The sequence below is a fragment of the Corvus cornix genome, chromosome 1 (assembly GCF_000738735.6).
Source record: "Corvus cornix cornix isolate S_Up_H32 chromosome 1, ASM73873v5, whole genome shotgun sequence".
Lineage (NCBI taxonomy): Eukaryota > Metazoa > Chordata > Aves > Passeriformes > Corvidae > Corvus > Corvus cornix.
The window spans coordinates 103,898,956-103,917,973 of NC_046332.1; the positions used below are offsets into that span (position 1 = coordinate 103,898,956).

At 41.8% G+C, this 19,018-nt stretch overlaps 1 protein-coding gene across 10 annotated transcripts in view; it reads left to right on the forward strand.

Moving 5' to 3' along the window:
- The window catches only part of CNKSR2 (connector enhancer of kinase suppressor of Ras 2), a 208,532-nt gene extending 190,208 nt beyond the window's left edge, over positions 1-18,324 (forward strand). For 7 of the 10 annotated variants that reach the window (XM_039551421.1, XM_039551425.1, XM_039551438.1 and 4 more), the window contains 2 exons: positions 13,016-13,212; positions 16,283-18,324. In XM_039551421.1, coding sequence (XP_039407355.1) covers positions 13,016-13,212; positions 16,283-16,498 — 413 coding nt within the window. In that variant the 3' untranslated portion in view covers positions 16,499-18,324. Of the gene's footprint in view, positions 1-891; positions 3,812-13,015; positions 13,213-16,282 lie in introns of those variants that run through there. The other 3 variants (XM_039551456.1, XM_039551452.1, XM_039551464.1) reach the window with 3 other exon arrangements.
- Positions 18,325-19,018: the final 694 nt, after the last annotated feature.

Here is a 19,018-nt window from a genome sequence, read left to right on the forward strand (position 1 = left end):
CAAAGTCTCCCTTTCCTCAACCCCATGAGTCCTGAAATGTGCTAGTTTGGCCTTTTGTTTGTCAGGGGTTTGGGGTTTGGTTTGGGGGGTTGGGTTTGGGTTTTTTTCATTTTGGTTGTGGGATCAAATGGTTTTTCTTTTAAACAACAGGTTATGTAAAATATTCTCTTGACTGCTATACTTAGAATTTAGTTATATATATAAACTGTTTTCCTCACACTTCTTCTTCCTCCTTGCCTTGTTGACGCACAGAGTCCCAGGAAATCTCAGCAATAGAGAAGAGGCTGAACTGGGTTTGAGTTCTGTATAGCATTGCTCACCCTCTGGCTCTCTGAAACTCATTTTCCAATTGCTGCCATGTGTGGAGTAAATGGCACCAATGTTTCCAATCTGGGATTCTTTCTACCTTGTGTTTTCTGTCACTGGGACAACATTTCTTTTCTGCTTCCCAGACCATTTGTGATATGCTCAAGAATAAAAATGGCAATACTTGATATTTTCCTTCCTTTCCATCCTGTCTTTTGGAAAAAAAAATCTCTTTAACAGGAGTTAAACAAATCTCACCAGTTAAATTGGAATGAGTTTGTTGTACACCTTTACATTATGCACAGTTGAACTCTTTCCCAAAGTGGTTTTTTTTTAACAACAAAACATCCCCCAGCTATTTCATATCTGGGATTCAAAATGACAATGGATGTTAAGATCCATGGAGTTCAGTTTTTTATTACAATTTAGTGTAGTAGACAATAGAATAAGGAATGCACTGAGAGCAGCCAGGCTTTTGAAACTGCCTGTGCAGAGACTGCATTTCCACACAGAAACTCTAAGTAAACAATTTAGCTGTATGCTGTTTATTCCACCTCTCTCTTTCTCTTTTCTTTGCTAACACAGGTCCACAAAGATTCTCGAGTTCTCAAGCCCTAGCTTATGGAAGTGTGTAATGTCAGTGTGGTTGCAAAATCACATGATCTCCTAGCTCTGTATCTTATCCTTCACCCAACATTGCACAACGCTGGACTGTCAGCTAGGAGAACGAAAGGAGCCAGATTGTGTTGTGCCACCTCTTTTTCTAGTTCATGCATAAGTTGCCACCAGGATATTTTTCTGTGTTTGTAGCACGTTTGGTGGATTTGGGGCACATTCTTTGCTTCCATTCTCCTCATTCATGTGACCCTTTCCCAGTGCTTCCAAATGAGCTAATGTGTCTTCAACATGGAGAAAACCTACCAAGTTGGTTAGGATGTGTATTGTTCTCTTGTTTTATTTGTGGGTTGTTTGGGGTTTTTTTAATTGGTCTTTGTTCTGTTCTTTTTTCTTTTTGAAAACATATCTACAAAAAGAGAATATATAACTTTCTGCCCTAAATACCTCTTTTGCATCAGGGATGGATATTTTAATGGAGTGAGGTGTAATAGCAGAACAGTGCCATGTCTCTGTCCTCACGAGCATAGCTGCATGCAGATTAGAAAGGCTCTGTAGTGCTGCTACTGTATGCCAGACTTGCTATTTGCTCTTGTTTGCATGATAATATTTCTAATTTACTAATATGATATGGAAATAATGGCACATCACCGATCTTTCAACATATTGTATCACTGCTTTATCATATTAGGCTAATACACTGCGAGAGTTGATAGCACCTCTCCATGTCAAATGGGATCCACATCTCTTGGCACTGAACCGATTGGACTCAAAGGTTGATAAACTTATCATTAGAGAATTGGCACGACGGAGACTCAACTTCAGCCTCTTGCAAGCAACCTAATGGCCTCCGTTCAGAAAGTCAGTTCTTCTTGAATAACTTTGATGTTTATAACAGAGAACAGACCTGTTAAAGCATAGACAACCACATGCCTGAATATGAGGCCTCCAGGAAGGTGTCAAAGGGCATGGCCAGTCTTTTGAAGAATGCACCCTTTCCACAATGGGACTAGGCACAAAGTCAGATCCAGTCTACATGGAGCACATTTGCAGAAAATACTGCCCCCCGCACAGGAGAACGGAAGGGGAAGAGGGTCTTGGCAGGGGAAGGGCTTTGATGTCACTCAGTTTTGTTCTGCACACCTCGAGGAATTAAAGAGGGATTCAGCCATGGTAACTGTAATTTCCCATTGCTTGTACTGAACTCCAGTGAACCCATTCAGGCCAACCAGACAGAGTCGTGTCATTTAAGCGTGCTTCACATTAGTGAAGGAAGTTTCCTTACTGTGTCATGCTAAACTAAGTGTATTCTGTCAAGTGGAGGTATGTACAGACCTTTCAGAGACTTCCATTTATCTAATGGTTTGTAATGAATTCCCAGAGGGTACACTGGCACTCGTTTGGATGACGGAGAAGATACCTCACGCTGAGATTTATTAGACTCTGCAGTTAAACTCTTCAGTTCCTCTTTATCTTCTAGGACTAAAACATGTGAGTGATGCTGCCTGGCCAAGCAGGCACAAAGTATTCTCTGTATAACACCCAGACTCCAGAGGGCTGTTTTGGGGCCAGTATTTGTCTGGATGTCACTCAGAGTAGATTCAGATATTGTATTTATCATTATGTTCTGAGTCCCCTATGGGTTGATGTTTGCCTCTATCTCTGTGATTAGAATGTGGATTTTCCTTAATATATTTGGCTAAGGGTGTATTGTAATAATGTTAATGCTAATTACTTGATATTTCTTACTATCTTACAGGGAGATACTTTTAAAAAATGTATTTTGAAATGTTTTCTTTCTGTTTGCTCAATGTATGGTATTGCATTATGTTAATACCAATAAAATTATATATATATAGTTATATATATATTTCCCTTTTATAAAGAAGTAAATTATGCTTTTTTGCCTCACAAACAGGAAATGTGCAGTGAATAAAATTACATCATTCTGCCTTACAGCAGGTGACAAAGCTTATAATAGTTTTAATATTCTTTTTTGAAAAATAAAAAGTACAGTATGACATAAACTAGTTGGAAATTCATCAAAATGCATGTTTTATGTTTCTGCTTAATGGGACTGTCACAAAACAGCCTAAATATTTAACAATGTTGGTTTTGGCATCTTTAGTTTTTTCTAATCAGAAACATGCACTGTATTGCTATTATTGATTACAAAACTGTACTGTCATAAATTTTTGCCTGTTGGCCAGATAGACAAACCCACTGAGTTTGTCTGTCGGAATTGATTTTAAAATTTAATTTAGTGCTCTTTCCAATGCTTGGCAAAGGCAGAATTTATTTTTTATATAAGGTTGCCTTTGAAGTACCTGCCTCTGCCAGGGATGATAAATCACTGCTAAGTACATAAAGATTCTGCAACCTGAAGGATATGTCATTAAAGCCTTGTTGGAATGGCCTGCAACCCCAGCCAGTCCTTTACATTCTGTCATTAAATTCCATAATTAGTTAGAGGTGAAATGTTTTGGAAATGAATTAGAGAAGCGGAAGCAAGGATGTGACTCTGAATTGTCCTTTGGCTGCCATTTGGGGTTACACTGATGGCTTATTTGCTGCTCGTAGCCAAAGGCCAGCATTTATCTGCACTAATGTGTATTAGATTGTCTTCAGCTTCCTCTCTTTCTTTTCCCCACCCTTTCTAACATATTGTATTGAGTATCTTTGTTTTGCAGAGGCATTCAGAAGGGCTGTAATTAGCAGTCCCTGGCATTTAATTGCATACACATTTGTTAAATATTTTTCTGTATGCCTTAAAATAAAGTATAGAAAATGGCAGTAAATGTTTCTTTAATGAAGGCATTTGATTTATTCATGAAGTCAGGATTTTTTAAAGGTGTTACTTTGGGCTTAATAAAGGAAATAAGCCAGCAAATTTTCGGTCTTGCTTTTGCATAACCATTGTCTGTCAGGGCTGACGTTCAATTCCTTTCTCTTCTTTCTTTTGTGGCAAACACATTGTGCCCAACAGATGGGAAATGGACCTTTCTGCTGTGACCACTCTCATGCCAGTTTTGAGAGCACTTTATGCTGAGGTTCATACGTGTTCACAAGTTCATTCTGACATCTGATGACATGAATGATGTCTAGAAAAGCCACATGGTATCACTGCATTTCTGTCATTGCAGCAAGAGCTGTTGTTCTGAAAGGTACTTTGAACTCTGTGCAGTGCTTACAGACCATGGGGGTGTGATGGGAATTCAGCAGCTGACAGGGGGTGCCTAATACTTGGCAGTGTTGTGGCCTGCATAAATAAGATGTAAATCAGGGTGCAGCTTAATTAGGTTGGAATCTAATCAGTGCAGCTATCATAACGTGGAATTATAAATCCAATAATAAATCTGAATATCTGAATAAAGACATCTTCTGGGGTAACGTTTTGGGAAGTATTTCAGGCCCCTTTCAGAAAAACCTCAGGAGGTGCTTCCCCAGCAGACCACAGTGTCTTACATAGGTAACTGAGGCAGAGATTCAATTAACCAGGCCCCTGCCCACTAATTTTCCATGTTTCTCCCATATTGAAAGTAAGATTGCAATTCCTCAGTGATGCAAGTGTTTTGGAAAACTTCACTCTCAGTGCTACATTTTCATACAAATAAACAACTTGGGATGTAGCCTGAAGTAGAGTTCATTTTCCGGGTGGGTGTTGCTCGCCAGGAACATGACCCCCATCTGCTGGGGCTTGCTTTCAGATATCAACCCCATAAACCCTGACAGGCGCTGCAGTTGTGCGAGTGTGACTGTGGCTTGATTCTGACTGGTGAGTAATGTCGCTGGGTCCATATCATTTATCACTTAACCTTTTACAACTTTGAGTGCTGCAACAGCTTAGGTTTGTAAAAACAATATTTTCTTCAAGGAGTAATTGCTTCTATGTATTACTTGGGAATTATTTTTTGTAGGGAACTCCTCATCCTGATAAAAAGTTACAGAATCCCCACATGTCTAGCAATTTTTCCCAGTTTGCTCCAGCACCTAGCTTTCCTCATAAATACAAGTTTTCCATTGTTTTTGAACTGCAGGGCCCAAGGGAAAGTGTACCATCAAAATGTGATTGGTCTGCTTATTTCACTTCAGCATTGGTAGCTTGTGGTAAAATTAAACAGCACTTATATCAGTGTGTGGCACAGAAAAATGTCAGGATATCCTATTTCATTGTGTAAAATTCTCCCAAAGAGTCACTAAAATCAGCAGATTAAGGTTAAACTGGTGTCTTCATAGGCAGCTTAATGAGTAGAATACCACATCCAAAACCAAGGAAGGCTGCAACTACAACCCTACTGTGGAAAACTTCTGCCACTGATCAGAATTCCTTTACTTTGGGAAGCTTCAGAGTGACTTCATTCTTACGGCTTCTCCGAAATCACAGCCCACCAATATAACCTCATGAAACAGCAGGACTGTGAGCAAAGGGGGAGCTACAGATGCTTATTTGAGGTGTGCAAGAGCTGTCAAGAGGCAGCACGAACAGAACGAGCTGGTTGGTCCCTCTGTGTGTCCCTTCTCACTCACACAGTAACTGTTAGCTGGCACCTGTCCCTCACTGCTGAGTGGATGTCAAAAATGGCTGAATGTTACTGTCAGCTCAACAATGCAGATCTGCAGGGAGAGGCATCGAGGGTTTTTCCTTATGCTGAGTTTAGTGTCAGCTGGTTTTAGTAAGCAATTCCAGTTGTGTGGGAAGCTGAAGAGAGGTGCCTGAGGTGGGTGTGAGACTCAGAGCAAGACCAGCTCAGGTGTCCCATGAAGGCTGGAGGTTGAACATGTAAACATGCTCCTGCCTGCCAGCTCACACTGCAGCCAGCAGGGCACTGGGGGCTCACAGGGCCATGGCAGGGTGCAGGCAGCTTGTCCTTCAGACATCCCCAGAAAGGTGACCAGTGGAAAAGAGATTCACAGGGATCTACTGACCCAAAAGCAAAACTGCTAGTGCCATAAATAGTTCACAAAACAATTAAACCTTTGGTGTCACAGCAAAGGCTTGGCATCTGTCAGGCCTTACAAAGGCTAGGGCTAGATCTTTTAAAAGATGGGACCTACCTCCTTGTGATATTGAACTTGGTTGTAGTGCAAAATGCCTGAAATACCTTCAGAAATCTATCATGTGGGAGTTGAGTTTTCCACTTGCCTGCACAGTTCACTTTATTTCAAGATGTTCCTGCATGTGAGAGGAGCAGCAGCCTTGGTACCATTGGGGGGAAAATTCCAGCAAGTGCAGGACTCTGTTGTGTTGGTGCGTTCAGTGAGCAGCCTCTCTAGGGACTACCTTTTTTTGTCTGCAGGTTTGCGTAATAGGAGAGAATAGAAACTGTGTACAACCATCCTGGTAACCCAAAAATACTTCCACTTTAGAGGAAATGATAGTATAAAATCCAGATTTAATACCTGCATTGAATAAATACAAAAAAATAAATACAATAAATTTAAAATTTAATGATCCTCCAGCTACCATTATTTCACCAAACACAATGATCAAAGCTTGTTTTTAAACAATGTTCCTCCCTTCCTTGATTCAAGACTTTTGGGAAAATTCTGCACTTTCACATACACAGGGACAGGAAGGACAGAGGATTAAGTGAATCAGTAAAAGGCAGGGAAAGGGAAGCAGTACCAGAGGGAAGGGTTGCGGAGACCAGGTGCTGCACAAGAAGCCCCTGTTTAGTTTTAATTTAGTTTTAAATCAGCTTGCTTAAACTTTTCTTCACTTGTAGAAAACATTAGTATGCTCGTGTGTGTGTGTTTTTACAGGTGTATTCACATATCCAGTCAGGCCTTGATTTTAAAGTGGCATAGGACATATCATAGGTTTCTACTTGTACTTTAAAAGGGAAATCTGTTCTATCTTACCCAGAGCAGATGATTAGCAGCTGTTTCCACGTAGACCTGCATTTTATTGCACCTCCTGCCTGCTGTACCCTGCCAGGCTTAAATACTGTGTTGCTTCTTCCTTTTCTCAGTAATTAGGGATGTGGCTTGTAACATTTTCCTACCAGGAGCTGACTTTCCATGTTATTGTAGCTCCCCCCATACCTGTGCAGGAGTGACCTCATGCACAGCCACAGCTGTGTGGGCAGCATCTCCCTGGAAGCCTTACATCGATTTCACCGTTTTGTTTCTTTTAGTTTGTAGTTGGTGGGGGAAAAGAAATGCATACCTTAGTCTGCCAGCCAGTCATCTAAACAGTGTAAAAAATTATTAATTCCTGTATCTCTGTGTTACAAGCATTTGGGTATGTCTCTCTTGGGCAGTTTGGACTCTTAATGATGAACCTGAACAGCAGCAAAGATGGATTTAAGCCTTGCACTGCGAAAACAACTGCTTCTTTGGAGGATTTCTTTTCTCCTCTCCCCTACAACACTGCTAAAATCCACATCCACTCTCCTTTCATCCTTCTACTTTTCCCCCTTGTATCTAGGGGATTCCTTCAGTCCCTCTCCTAACTGTTCCCTGGGGTTTACAAGCTCGGTCAGGCTGTTGCACGCTGTGGCCACAGCCCTTGCCTGCCTGTTGGCACAGCCTGAGCCGGGGCTGGAGAGTTTGCTGCAGGAGGCTCCCACCTTCCCAAGAGGTCAGCAGGCATCTGTGTGCTGCTCTACCATCCTATCAGTGAAACTACTGCAGGACCAGGCAAGGTTTGATAGTCCCTGTTGTTAGACATGGCAGAGAGAACATGCTGTGGCACAGGAAGATCACAAATGCTTTGTTGCTACTGGGATTATATCAGTTATTAGTTGGCTTGTGGCAGACCAGTGTGTCTTTTGCCAACATAGACACATCAGGGTCAAGAAGGCAAAGAAAAAAAAACACCCAGAGGTTTGTGCATCCAAGGCTGCTTTATCTAACTTGAGACCATTTCCCAGAGGCCTGGGATGCTTCTTGTTTTGGGGGAGTATTCACTGCCACTCGCAGAAAGTCTCTGGGATACTTGAGGTAGGTGCCTCCCCTGCACAAAACGGGAAGCAAAAAGGTGTAGCTCTCAAACTGGAAGCAGATCTTTGGGATTTGTAGGGGGGAAATAACATGGCAGCTGTTTAATAATGTAATTAGTGATGTATTCTAACAAAATTGCCTCTTTAAGATCCTGAGAAAGCTGAGCTTAGCTGGTCCCTCTGCCAGAGGGAGTGAGCTCACCAAAAGGAGTGAAAATGGGAGTTTAAATTTCAGTGGAGCCTGGGGATTTCAGTCTGACTTTGCCTTGTTTGTTTCTGTCACAGACTTTGCAGCAGCTTGGCTTTCTGGGGATTTGCAGAGGGTGGTACTTCTGTTCCAATGTAGGCCTGATTGCAAGGAGAGGAGTGGGCGTGTGTGAGAGGAGTTGCACAGCAAAGGAAAGTGCGTCACTAAGCAGTAAAGGTAGCCAACAGAAAAGAGGATAATAGGAAAATGGAGAATTCCATCAGGGTGGTAGTGGTGTCCATCAGTCAGGATGAGAAGTCTAAAGGCAACGGGATTGAGCCTGGGTGGTGTCTGGAGGCACTGGCAAAGACCAAAGGGGCCCCAATGAAGAGCTTTGATCCTTGAAAAATATGACCTTGTCAGCAGGGTAGGTGACAAAATTTATTAACTATCCTTACATAGGCAGTTCTGTTCACTCATAGCCCCAGGTGAAACCACGGGCTCCTTTGGTACCTCAGTGGAAGATGCAAACCATGCAAGATTTTGGCAGCTTGAGCTTTAACAGAAAAGTGAATCACAGAAGTGCAGGCACCTCCACTTAAAACTGCTGGAGGTTATTCCATATATTTAGAGCAGATTTATGAGAAGTGTGTGCCTAGAGATTCTCTGTGTCCAGAGAGCAGTGTGTTAGCCAGCTGGGTTGCAGTGGTGACCTTCTACAGGGTTCTAATTCAGTACCGTCTTCCTGAATCATCAGTTTCCGTGGACTAATCATCTCTTGATCCATGTAAATACCAATGGTAACTTTCTCTCTGGTCACTTTTCACATCAGTACCTTATGCTCTTATGATCTTGGTTTATAAGAGGGAAATAATGGAAAGATGAATTGCCTAACAGAGGCAGGAGGTGGTTACACTTAGTACATCACAGAGCTCGGTGCATGCTCTTTTCAACAACAAATGACAACACAATATGAGAAATCCCACCAGTTTTTCCTGAATGCCAAGAACCCAAACGGTTCCTGACCTCTTGGAGTTTCACCTACCCAGCCATAATCTTCATCTCTCTCTCCTGAGAAAATGTAAAAGTAGTTACAAATATTTACTGCATTGTAAGAAGAGAGGGCAAAGTACAAAACGTTCAGAAACTTTTCCTGTGGAAAGCAGAATAGTGCAAAATAATAGCACAACATTTACTAGACTGATGTATTCTTTATCTCCAGAATTGAATGCAAATGGCTTTGCATTTACTTGAAGACAGCAGGAGCTGCTTTGTTACAAAATTCAGTGCCTGTGTATTCTTGCTTTTGGAAGATCGGGTTCCCACCAGATTTAGATCCCATGTGTTGCAGTTTCTGCAGCTTTATTTCTGCTCCTGAGTTACAGAGTTGTTCAGGCTTGTGTGGGGCAGGGGACAAAATCACCGCTTCAGAGAAGAGACCCTGCTTTTCAGCAGTATGTGTAAACAGTGACCTGGCAGTGCATTCAGAGAAACACGAAAGATGCAACCCATGACTCAGCAGCCAAATGAGTGTGAAAAACAACTGTTGTGTTGGCTGCTGCTCTGAGGTCACCTGCAAATTCTATTAAACCACATTTTCTACTTAAACACATTACCAGAGGTCTTATTCTTCCTTAACAAGACAGCCATGCTGTAATAGCATGACTTGCATACAAGTCCATCAATTTAAAAAAAGAAAATATGTTTTAAGCTCTGCTCTATATCTAACAGAATACCTCAGATGCTTTATGGTGCCAAGGGTTTCACCAACACCTACAGGAAATCAATCAAAGGCTCTAGCAGAAGGCTGAGGGAGGGGAGATGTGTGTGTAATCTCATTCCCGCCTACTGACAGCCATTGAGAGCAGCAGCACCACCTTCAGCATTTCTCCGGAAAATATTAAGGGCTTGGGATGTGTTTGCGTGACGCCCACTGCCCTCTCTCCCACCATGGGTGGACCAAGGCATCTTGCCCTCTTTAGAGCTTCCCCAGCCTCAGCAGCAGCAAGGCATTTAAGGGACCTGTTTTTCTTCTCTCCTCTTTCCTTTTTAGGAAATCCTGTCCCATTTTTGATGAGCTGCTGGTAGTGACATCACCAAGTCAGTGACAGAGTCTGGGGGAGGCAGCCCCAGCCGTGTGGAGGTGATGTGCTGATGTGTTCCAGAAACCTTCTGTCAGGGTTCTGCTGCCTAACCCAGCCTGTGTCCTGCCCCCACAGTCCTGTGCCTTTCCTGTGTGGTCTCAGAGCTGTTCCCATCTGGGCGAGGGTAGAAGTCCGGTGTCCGCAGTCACTCTGAAGCCCATGTTTAGTGGTGGCTGCTTGTCCCAGAGGATGAGCCCTGAGGAGCACCAGCCATGCAGATCCCAGGCCAGAGTGCAGGGAGGGAGGGAAGGACAAGCCCCCTGGCACAGGGTTTATACTCACAGGGGCCATCCAGGTTCATTAAAGGCACTTGTCATTCAGTATTGAACCTTAGGGTTGAACTCAAATGCTGTCCTTTGTCTTGATGGGAGCTTTTGTGTTTTAGGAAGCCATGGATTTTTGATGGCAAGCCCGGATGTGGTGGCTGGTTACCAGTCCAGGCTCTAGGTCACTCCAGCAACGTAAATTCAGGTGGTGCAGAGTCAAAGGGCTGGCCTGCTTCTTCAGCAAGCCATGCCTGTACTAATCCCCTCAGGGTACAACCTTGGCAGTCCTGCTGGGGAAGAGACACCTGAGGAAAGATCTTTTTTGCCTTGAATAGCAAGAGATGAGAAGGAGAGAGAGAGAGAAACATATGTCAAATACTCCTGTGTCAGACCAGAAGGTTTTTTTTCCCTTTTCCCTTTAGCAAATCACTCCCCTTCCACAGCTGTCAGACTGATGGACATCAGCATTCAGCAATAGGAACTGATAGAGAGATCCCAAACTTCTGACCTCATTGCTGCATGGACTTCTTAAGAAAGCATAAAAATCAAGACCACAGGAGATTTTAACCACTCTCTAAGTATCCAGCTACTGAATCTTTTGCCCTTTAGCCTATTAAATGTTTTAATAAGAAAATTCCAAGAAAGAGAAAAGCATCTCATTTCTATTTTATTTCAGTCTTGGCCACCATTGACAGTGATGAACCCAGCTCACCAAGCAGGGTAGCACAGGATGGGATGATTTAGGGAGCTCTGTGCAGACTCAAAATACTTCCATCAATAAAAGGTCTCCAACCCTTCTTCACTTCCATATCTCTTAAAAAAAGAAAATTAAAATGTGTGCTTTAAACACAGTTGCCCTCTAAAAGGGCAAAGGAATAAACTGATGAGAGATGAAGCTAGATTAGTTACTGATTGCAAAATTCTTGGATTGTATAAAGATCTGTACAAACACAAACACTTTTTGTGATGGGGTGAGGAGATTTACGTTTCTGGAGTTCTTGCCTGAGCCTGAGAAGACTCGCTGCCCTACTGCATAGTATGAGCTCGAATGGGATGCATACAATACCTGGTCTCAGGTAGCTCTTGATGGGCTAAAAATGTCACTTCTAAACACAAACTGTCTTCTTCTTGGTGATTGATAAAAAACCCTCTAATCACCTGAGGATACTGCCACTCAAGGGTACTTCAGTATTGTGGTAAAGTTTCAGCCAGTAGAAATTACTGTCTTGGAGCAGGGTCAGTCTCAGGGTAAAGCTAATGCCTGAAACCAAGCAGCCTTCCTAAAGAGCTTCTAGGAAAGCCTCCTGAGGACACAGGCACCTTCAACCAGGAAAACAAGCACCACTTGGAAAGCCAAGACTGTCTGGGAGGATCCCGAGGGCTCTAGAAGCAACCAGGAGGCCATGCACAGGTGGTGTCTGGCTGTTGCATGAACATGTGTGTCAGTGTGCAAGGGGCAGCAGGGACAGAGCTAAGGGACACAGCTAACACTGTCCCAAGGGCTGCCCTGGCTCATCCTGATCACCACTCCTGATCACGCTAATCCTGACACTGCACTGATGCTTGCAAAGCTTGTACGGAGTCACCAAACAGTTTCCTCTGGGGGAAACGTTGTGTGAAAGGTTGAAGTGGTTTGATGTTTTCTAAATGAAGCATTTGAAATGCTCATATCAGAGTAATACTTCATCCCCAGCTTTTGCTTGCTTTAGTTTTAGAGAAGCAAAACCTTTCTTTTATATTTTTTCCTTTTAAATGCTTTCAGTACTAGTTAGAACAAATATTTTAAACCTATAATAAATAAATACTTTTTATATTTATATATTTTGGTATATTATATAATAAATTTTAATTTTTAAAAACCAAACTATAATGCAGACAGCTCTTTTTTGGTTTGCTGTGCTGCCAAGTCATGGTTGTGCTCTTATGTTTAGTCTCTAGTCTGCTGCTGAACCTTCAGGTAATAGTAAAGTAACAGACCACCATAAGTGACAGCTTTATTGAGGATTGAACAACACTACTGAGTATCAAAAATAAGAGGCAAAAATAAGTGGAATTTTCTAGGAAGGAAAAGGTCATGTCATTCCAGGGCCACCATCACATATTCTTGAGTGCTGTTACCATCACTTTCAGTCCGAGAGCTGATCCCTGATGGGTTCCTCAGCAGGATCCTTCCAGGGCTTCCTCTCCTTGTAATAAGGAAGTCACCAGAATTATACAATTGCAGTACCAGACATCTGATTTCTGGTAGTAAGTCACTCTAATATTACTGCATCTTGTACTATTTCTGTTTTTTCCCTCTTTCTCTGTGTGTCAATATTTTACATTCTTGAAAGTTTTTCTCCCTTTCTTCTGAAGGCAATAGCAAGAAGGAGCCATCGCAGCACTTTTTTCTGGAACTTAGGAGGTGTGAAATATTCTCTTTATGGTCTAGTTAAACCTGTTAGACATTTTGCAAAGGTTTTTGATAGGTCTTCATATAATCACATTAATGATACATTGTTCCTTTCTCTATTTCTTCCTCCTTTTTTTGTTTTCCCCTTTGTCTCATTACAGTTGAAACTATAGAGGAAAAAACAGCAGACTCCCTGCAAGATTTGTACAGAGCCTTGGAGCAGGCCAGCCTGTCTCCTTTAGGAGAGCACCGGATTACCACTAAGCTGGAGTATAAGAAATTTTTTATAAAGAGATGTAGTGATCCAGTAGTCAATGAAAAACTGCACCAGCTGCGAATTCTGAAAAGCACTTTAAAGGTGAGATAAAACAGGGAGGAAAAATCCTGCCCCAGGGTTGGATTGGGCTGTACTGTAATCAGAGATTATTGTGTGCAGCTGGAATCCAGGCTGAGCCCAGTGTGCAAACAAGGGCGACATGGGGAAGCACTGCTTGAAAAGCAGAGAAAAACATGCCTGGGAGAGCAGTCAAAGTGAGGATCAGTTTTTATTTCTTTATTTTCTTGTATTTAATCTCAGTCAGCTGCTCCTCCTCTAGATAGTTTAACAGAATTTGCCACCAAATTATTGGAGGAAACCTTAATCCCTTTTTTGTCCCTGAACGTTTTCATTTACCGAAACACATCCACTTTGTAATTGCCAAAGTCTAAAGTTAAGCAAAGCCAGCCTTCAGAAGGGCACAGTATCTCTTGCAACACTTGACTGTTTTCTAATGGATGAGCTTGTCCAGGAGGAAACTGTGTGCTTGGTTTCTGTGTAAGCTGATAGGGTCATTGTATTTAGTCAGTAAGATTGATTAAATAAATAGATAGAGGCAATGATAGATTTGAAGATTTTTATGGTTATTTTAAATGTACCACAGCTCATTTAGCCTCCTTGTCAGCTTCCTTTGTTTGTTACAGCAGTTTCAGTTCTGTCCTGATAGAGATTTCAGCAAGCAATATGCTGGATTTCCTCAGGGACCCTGTTAACTATATTAAATTACCACATTTTAAGTCGCCAGATAATTTTACAGTGCATTTTGTAACAGCTTTCATCAACGAGGGCTTTATCAACATTAATTAATTTAGTTTTCTGTCACCTAGAGAAGCATTTAAACAATATAATTTTCATGCTGCGGGGCTCCCATCCTGAAAAAAAAATCCTACACATGCTTAACTTCCTGTACTGTATCATCTCATTGAAGGCAGCTTGCATTATTATCTTTATATGTGAGTCTTTGCAGGATTGCAGGCTGGCAAAAAAAGGCAACATTCACAAGCTGTCCACATGGCTTCTACAAGCATGAGAAATGGAAACAAAATCATAGGGCTCTCACACACATCAGGGTGGCAGGAGGTTCACACTGTAGCTGTGCTTTTGTACCACGGCAGGGTCACTCCCACCAGAGCTGTGGTTCAGCATCAGCAGCCTGCTACCATGCTGAATTGTCTCTTTTGTTGGTGTTTATTGGTACCTGAGGTACATTATACCAATGGCTTCCTGCAAATGAAATTGCTTTCCTTCAGGGAAGTCCGAAACCAGTGCAGCCTCTTGACCCAGCAGGTGCCTGGTTTTGTACTTCTCTGGAACTTCTTTCCTTTGGACCAAGGAAACACAATTTGTTCATTCTCTGTCCATAAGCCATATTTTCTAAGCCTGTCAGCACTCTTGTTTGGACTGTGATTGGTGCAAATCATTCTTAAGTACATGACACCAGTAATGGAAAACACAATGGCAGCAAGGAGCAAAGACAGATAATTGTTGTTTCCTGCACAGAACAGCAGTGTGGGGTGACACGTGCTTGGTTTGTAGTGACATCATGGTAACTTGTGACTAGCTGCATTAAAGCCCAGAGCTCCACCTCTGCCATCCTACTGGTAATCGTATCAACCAGTAGCTACTGCTATTACCTAATCAATTATTCTTCCTTTTTATCAGTGCCTTTGATTTCTCCTTCCTGAATGCAGCCAGTTGTGCTGGCCTGTTGGCATTGATGTTCTGAACTCTCCTTGAATTTTATCCTACATAGTAATATCCAGAGACAGTCCTCCAAACTGCTTCTAGCTCTTGATGTCACATCTTCTAAGTCATTAATGAAAGACCCTTGTGCTCTCTTTCCTGGGATAACACAAAATCATTCTCCTGTCATTGAGTATGAGCTGCCTGGCTGGTAGTGCAGATGTGTGGGACCAGCCACAACCTATGAGAAATAAATTGCTGTAGTTCAAGCAGAGATATGGTGATCAGGAGTTCCCATGGTTTCTTTTCCACTGCTTGTTCTCAGCTTGCCCTCTTCTTCAGGAATTGAGTATTCTAGCAAGTAGTGTTAATTTGCTGTTGTTTGCAAAGCATGAAAGTACTGCTTATGGAAGATATCTTTGACCCTTCTGATCTGTCCCATCACATACAGCTTGGTACTTCCCCTTGCCATGCTATCCAGAAAGATTTAACATACTCATAGTATGGACATGGAAAATGTCAGTTAGCCATGAGGAGTGTGAAACCCCTCTGGCAGGGAGGTTGGAGGGGAGATTGCTGGTGGCCACGCCATTCCTGTGCTGAGGAGTAGTGCTGGAAACCTCTGTGTTAGCTGTTTCCAAGGATTATGGCTGTGGCATCCAGCTTCCACCACTTGCAACAGCTGTGAGTGGCTATGGGTACATCTGAGGCTTACTGTGACCCTCAGCTCCCTGTGAACCAGTGACCAGAGAGGGATTGATACATTCCTTCCGCTGCCCCAATGGTGCATAAGGAGGTACCAGCAGCTATGCTGTATTTCCCCTTTCTCTGCCTTCTCATTGTCACGTCAGTGGTGGGAAGAGGTTGCAGCCAGCCAGCCCATCACATGCAGTAGATCTTTAGTGAAGATGAGTTGTCCTTCACATGGGACTCCTTGCACAAGCCTTTGCAGTGCAGAGCTCAGATGCCCCCATGACAAGCCTGGTAAAGAGGCATAGGTGTGCTGGCAGGTGGGAGGCTGTGTGTGTATCTCACCCACACACCCACGCAGTATTTCTGATGCTGATCAAGAGCAAAGAGATGGCACTTTGTTGTGTGAAACCCATCCTGAAAAATGCGAGCAGCTAATAGTAAACAGTACAGGGCTTGCTTTTTCTGGGGCTGAGCAAGGGGGCAGGTGGGGGAATAGGGACTCTTACCGAGGGTTGTGGACAAGGCAAGGGAAGCCCAAGTCCCACAGAGGGAAGCGTGACACCCTGCAGGAAGGGCTCCTGTTTGTAAGTGCTCATAGAGCAGATTAGTCCCTGTACTTTCAGAGGCTCTGAGGCTTGAGTTTGCACCCCCCATTCTCTCCTTCCACCCATGTGATTGATTTTGCCAGTGACTCATCACTTGCATTAACTCTTTGCTTGTTCCTTTTCTCTCACAGGCCAGGGAAGGAGAAGTAGCCATTATAGATAAAGTTCTGGATAATCCAGCTTTGACGTCTAGAGACTTTCAAGAATGGAAGCAAATGTACCTTGATCTCTTCATGAACGTCTACGAAAGCAGCCCCCCGAGAGACTCTGTTAATGGCTCGTCTGAGGTTGAAGCACTTCTAGGCTCGTTAGCACACACTCACTCGTACATAGAAACACATGTATAAAGGTCTCTCTTTTTGTCCATTTGCTACACTCCAGCCCTTTACTTAAGTGCATAAAGTAGTTTTTATATCAATATGTGAGAGCTCTAGTAAATGATATTTTAATGTTACTCAGCTGTGTGAAGTAAGCCTTCAATGGTCAATGATACCACTTATTTAATGAGGATTTGTATATTTTATATGCTACCAATGCTCTGCTCGTGTTTACCTTCTGTGAATTAAAAAACATGATCTTTAGCTATTGAAGAGAAGGATTTAAAAGCATTTTTGGAAGACTGTGGCCTTCATGCAGGAAGTTCCACATGCTAAAGCTTTTGTTATCAAAGGTCAGTTTTACAATGATATTTTGTATTATATAATTCCAGTATTGCATTGCATTTTTGGAGTGCAGGTACTATTTTGGTGGTGGGAGAAAACCAATTTTTATATTTCATGAGAAACTCTAGGAGTTTTCTTAAATAACAGGGAAAAAGTGTAATGCAGTGGTTATATTTCAGTTTTGTCAAACACATAGAAGGGTGAAAGTCGGCAGATGGAAAAATGACTAATGTGAATTTAAGTGTCAAAAGGTTAGGTCTTATTTCCTTGTGCTTTTTTAAAGCCTGTTGCTAAGGTTTACCACCAGTACAAAGGGATGCTGGTTTGTATTATAATTAAGACCAAATTGTGTGTTGTCTCTTAATCACATTAGGTTGATTGAAAAAAAAATTAGTCATGGTACTGTGATTAATGATGCTTTTGCACTGAAGGTATCAGTATAATGTGCATATTTTGCAAAAGAGAAAATGTAGACTTTCAACATCCTTGGTAGCAGCATTTCTTCAGCCCAGAAAAGCAGCAGTGGAAAAGGTTCCCAGTGAAATGCTTCAAATCTGAGATGCTTTGAAGATTCCCACAATAGAAAAGGAGTGAATAGGATTTTTCAAGTAGTTTCCTATGTGTTTTTTGAGCTGCAAAATTTGGCTGTATTGTATGCACGGATAATGTGTGATGAGAGCAGAGCTGAGCACAGAACCTGAAAAATAACTGAGGAGTAAAAAATCCTCCAGTTGGCTTTTGAAGGAGAAGGGATGTGTCTGAGTTCTGCTGAGTTCACAAGCCAATTAAAATGTTTTAAACTTCCATGAGATTTGCTATCTGCTGAAGACAACCCAGTGAATATGAGGGGAAAAAGATCCTTAGAGCTAGGCACATGCCTGAAATAAAAGTGGGAGGGAACTCTTAAATCATATATTTACTTTTTATGGGCTTGTTTTTGAAAAATGTTAAGAGAATGACAAAATATTTCTGCTGCTCTTCATATTTTGCTGCGTAAGTTAGGACTCATGACATGATTTAATAGTGCTCATGTGGAAAGGAAAAGCCTCCTTTATACTTTAGTGAGTTGTACTCTTAACCAACTTGAGACTATTGCCTGTACAGCTCAGTGAATGTACTTCAATCTTTATGAGCTCTGATATTTCCTGGCAGTTATATCCGTGAAGGGATGAAGGAAAGAATGGACAGATTTGTTTTCTCTCTCCTTCTTTCTTTACTTTATTCCTCTCTCTTTCTCCCCTTTTTCTCTCTTGCTCCCCTTTCTCTTTTTCTTTCTTCTTCTCTTTCTACCCCTCATTTTCTATCTTGTTATTGCATTTGGATTGCAAATGTTCTGCAGATTTTGCACAACTGTACAGTGGCCTTTCTGTAGCCCATTTTCAGTAATCCTATATTCAAGTTGTATGGATGACAAATCATGTATTAACATTTGTATAGAATTCTGGATCCAGTGTAAGATTTGTACTATTAGAAGAATATTGTTTGTATAAACTGGACATTTATTTACTGCATGGGTACTGACTTGTATATTAAATTTGTGAGGTTTTTGTAAATTTCTCTTAAGAAATGCTTGACTTGAAATGGATTGTGCTATTGTTCCAAGCATTTAGATTCTCTTGCTATTGTTTTACTGGACCAAAAGTAAATATATTCATAAGAAAAACTCTTTATATCTGATGGATGTATATGCACATTGTGTAGTTGATTCCTTGTCAAAACCAAGGCAGTTCAGAAGACTTAGATCTGTTGCTATGCAACAGCCATTCTGCCTGCACTTTACATTAGTAAAGTTAGCTCGATTGCTTTAAAGGTGAAAATTAAACATTACAGTTTTTTAAGCTAGTCTAGTGACAAAGAACATGTGTCCTCTCCATTGTGCTGCCTTCTTTTAAGACTATTAAATGTTCTTCTATATATATTTTTATTGTATTAATTCTCAGCCTAGAAAGGGAACACTGTAAAATGAAGTACAATAAATTTAGCTTTTAAATGAACATTTATGGCTCAAGATTCAATTTACTCCATACCAGAGTGATTCTATGGTATCTGACCATTTTATCTGCATTTCACATATCCCTGTATCATAAAGTACCCCTGTGTGACTTCAAACACTGCCAGTGTGGCCAAAAGGGAGTGACACTATTGCTGATTCATATGTAGGCAGACACTGAGTAAAGACTTTTGAAAACCTTCAGTTACCTCCCT